At 45.4% G+C, this 2,053-nt stretch overlaps 1 protein-coding gene across 1 annotated transcript; it reads left to right on the top strand.

Annotated features, from left to right (window-relative positions):
- Window positions 1–291: 291 nt before the first annotated feature.
- On the top strand, window positions 292–1,078 carry LOC311228213 (high mobility group protein B1-like; the record flags this gene model as incomplete). Its single annotated transcript, XM_084314124.1, has 2 exons — window positions 292–414; window positions 504–1,078. The coding sequence occupies exon 2, from the start codon at window positions 575–577 to the stop codon at window positions 1,076–1,078; it is 504 nt and encodes a 167-aa protein (XP_084170250.1). The 5' UTR covers window positions 292–414; window positions 504–574.
- Between the last annotated feature and the right edge of the window lie 975 nt (window positions 1,079–2,053).

Genomic DNA, 2,053 nt, shown 5'->3' with positions numbered 1-2,053 from the left:
GCTCCGCCCCCTAACGTGTACTCCGCCCCCTAGCGTGTTTCCTCAGCCTACCTGTAAACACCCTAGACCGCCTGAACCATTTGAATCCAGTCTAAACCAGTTTGTGTCTTTCTTGCTTTGTCCCATTCTAGGAGGAGGGGGGCAGAACCCCCCCCCCCCCCCCCCCCCCCCCCTTCATTCACCCCATCATCACATGTTCAGGACAGGAAGTGTCATGTCAAACTCTTCTCATTACAGATGCAAGATTACCACCCTATAGATTTGATATATATTTTATTTCGGTAGAGATCCCATCCGACACCTCGAGTGCTACGGAGAGTTGCAGCCTTCAACCTCCAGGTGCAGAAGGAGCTGAGGTGGAGGTGGAGAGCGGAGCTACACAGGAAGAATCTTTCACAGGAAGAAAAAGATCAGGTTTGTGCGAAACACATAAGAATTTGGTTTATTTAACAAATAATATTTTTATTTACTCATTACATTATAAATACCGATGTCTCCTTCAGTCTGCTGCAGCCCACCAGACACACAACACAACAAAACACCTTTAACTGGACACATCAGGCAAGTCGCCAGTATGATGCGGAAGGATCACAAGAAGCCCAAGGGGAGGACGTCGTCCTACGCCTTCTTCGTCCAGACCTGCAGGAAGACGCACCCGGAGCAGAGCCTCACCTTCGCCGAGTTCTCCAAGAAGTGCTCGGAGAGATGGAGGGGTCTGACTCCCGGTGACAAGAAGTGCTTTGAAGACATGGCTAAAGCGGACACGGTTCGCTACAACAGGGACATGAATGACTACATCCCAGTCATCCCACCCAAGGGCTCCGGGCTTTTTAATATGGAAGACAAAGATCCAAATGCACCCAAGCAACCTCCGTCAGCGTACTTCGTGTTCTGTGGGGAGTATCGTCCCACAGTGAAGCAGCAGTATCCAGGCATGTCCATAGGAGACTGTGCCAAGAAGCTGGGAGAGGTGTGGGGCAAACTGACTCAGTCTGACAAGCTGCCCTACAAGGAGAAGGCCCAGAAACTACGGGAGAAATACGACCGGGACATGGTGGCGTACAGAGGAGAGAGATGATGATAATAATAATAAACTATTTGTATAGCACCTTTCATACAGAAACTGCAGCTCAAAGTGACGATGATGACCTCTGACCCACCCACCAAGGGTCTGACCACGTGTGCGCTTCAAACTGCGTGAGAGAGAGTCTGTGTGTGTGGGTCGTTGAGTGTGTGAGTGTGTGAGAGAGAGAGAGAGTTGTTTAAGTTGTTTAAGTGTTTAAAAAGATTGGACTGCATGTTGGACGTCTGCAGTATGTTTAGAATTCACCCGTTAAGATCCATGGCGCCTTCAGACGGGGAAGTATTTTTTAAAGGGATGGAAGACAAAACCGGAAAAAAAAACTCATTGATTGATTGAAAATTGTATTTAACAAATTGCAGAATGGGTACAATACAGTACGGCTCAATACACACAATTGTTAAGGGGATGCAGACCAGAGAAAGACTTTCGTCTTGTTTACATCAGGGTCCCCACCATTTTCAATTCATCATAACATACATGACATACAGATCCATGACAGTAGACCTCCCAGCACTAAACACTAACCCAGTCCAACTGAGACTCCTCCGCTCTGAACTCTGTTGGCCCGTCCTCCTCTCCTGTCATCCCCTCCCTCCTCCATCAAAGTCTTGTTTGTTATTTTCTTACTTGAGACTGGTTCTCAGTTGCAGTTCACAGTCAAAGGTAGAAGAAAAGTTCAACTTTTATAATAAAACCACAAGAATCCAAAGAAAAATAAAATACTGATGTCTATATTTTCACATTTGGTTTGATTGGTTGATTGATTGCAGAATGGGTACAATACAGTACGGCTCAATACACACAATTGTTAAGGGGATGCAGACCAGAGAAAGCCTTTCGTCTTGTTTACATCAGGGTCCCCCATTTTCAATTCATCATAACTAGTGCTGTCAGGCGATTAAAAAAATTAATCTAATTAATTACAGGTTTTTTAATTAATTAATCTAATTAATCGCATTTTAATCGCAT

The sequence above is a fragment of the Notolepis coatsorum genome (genome assembly GCF_963971535.1).
Source record: "Notolepis coatsorum genome assembly, chromosome: 5".
Lineage (NCBI taxonomy): Eukaryota > Metazoa > Chordata > Actinopteri > Aulopiformes > Paralepididae > Notolepis > Notolepis coatsorum.
This window is presented reverse-complemented; position numbering and strand designations above follow the sequence as displayed.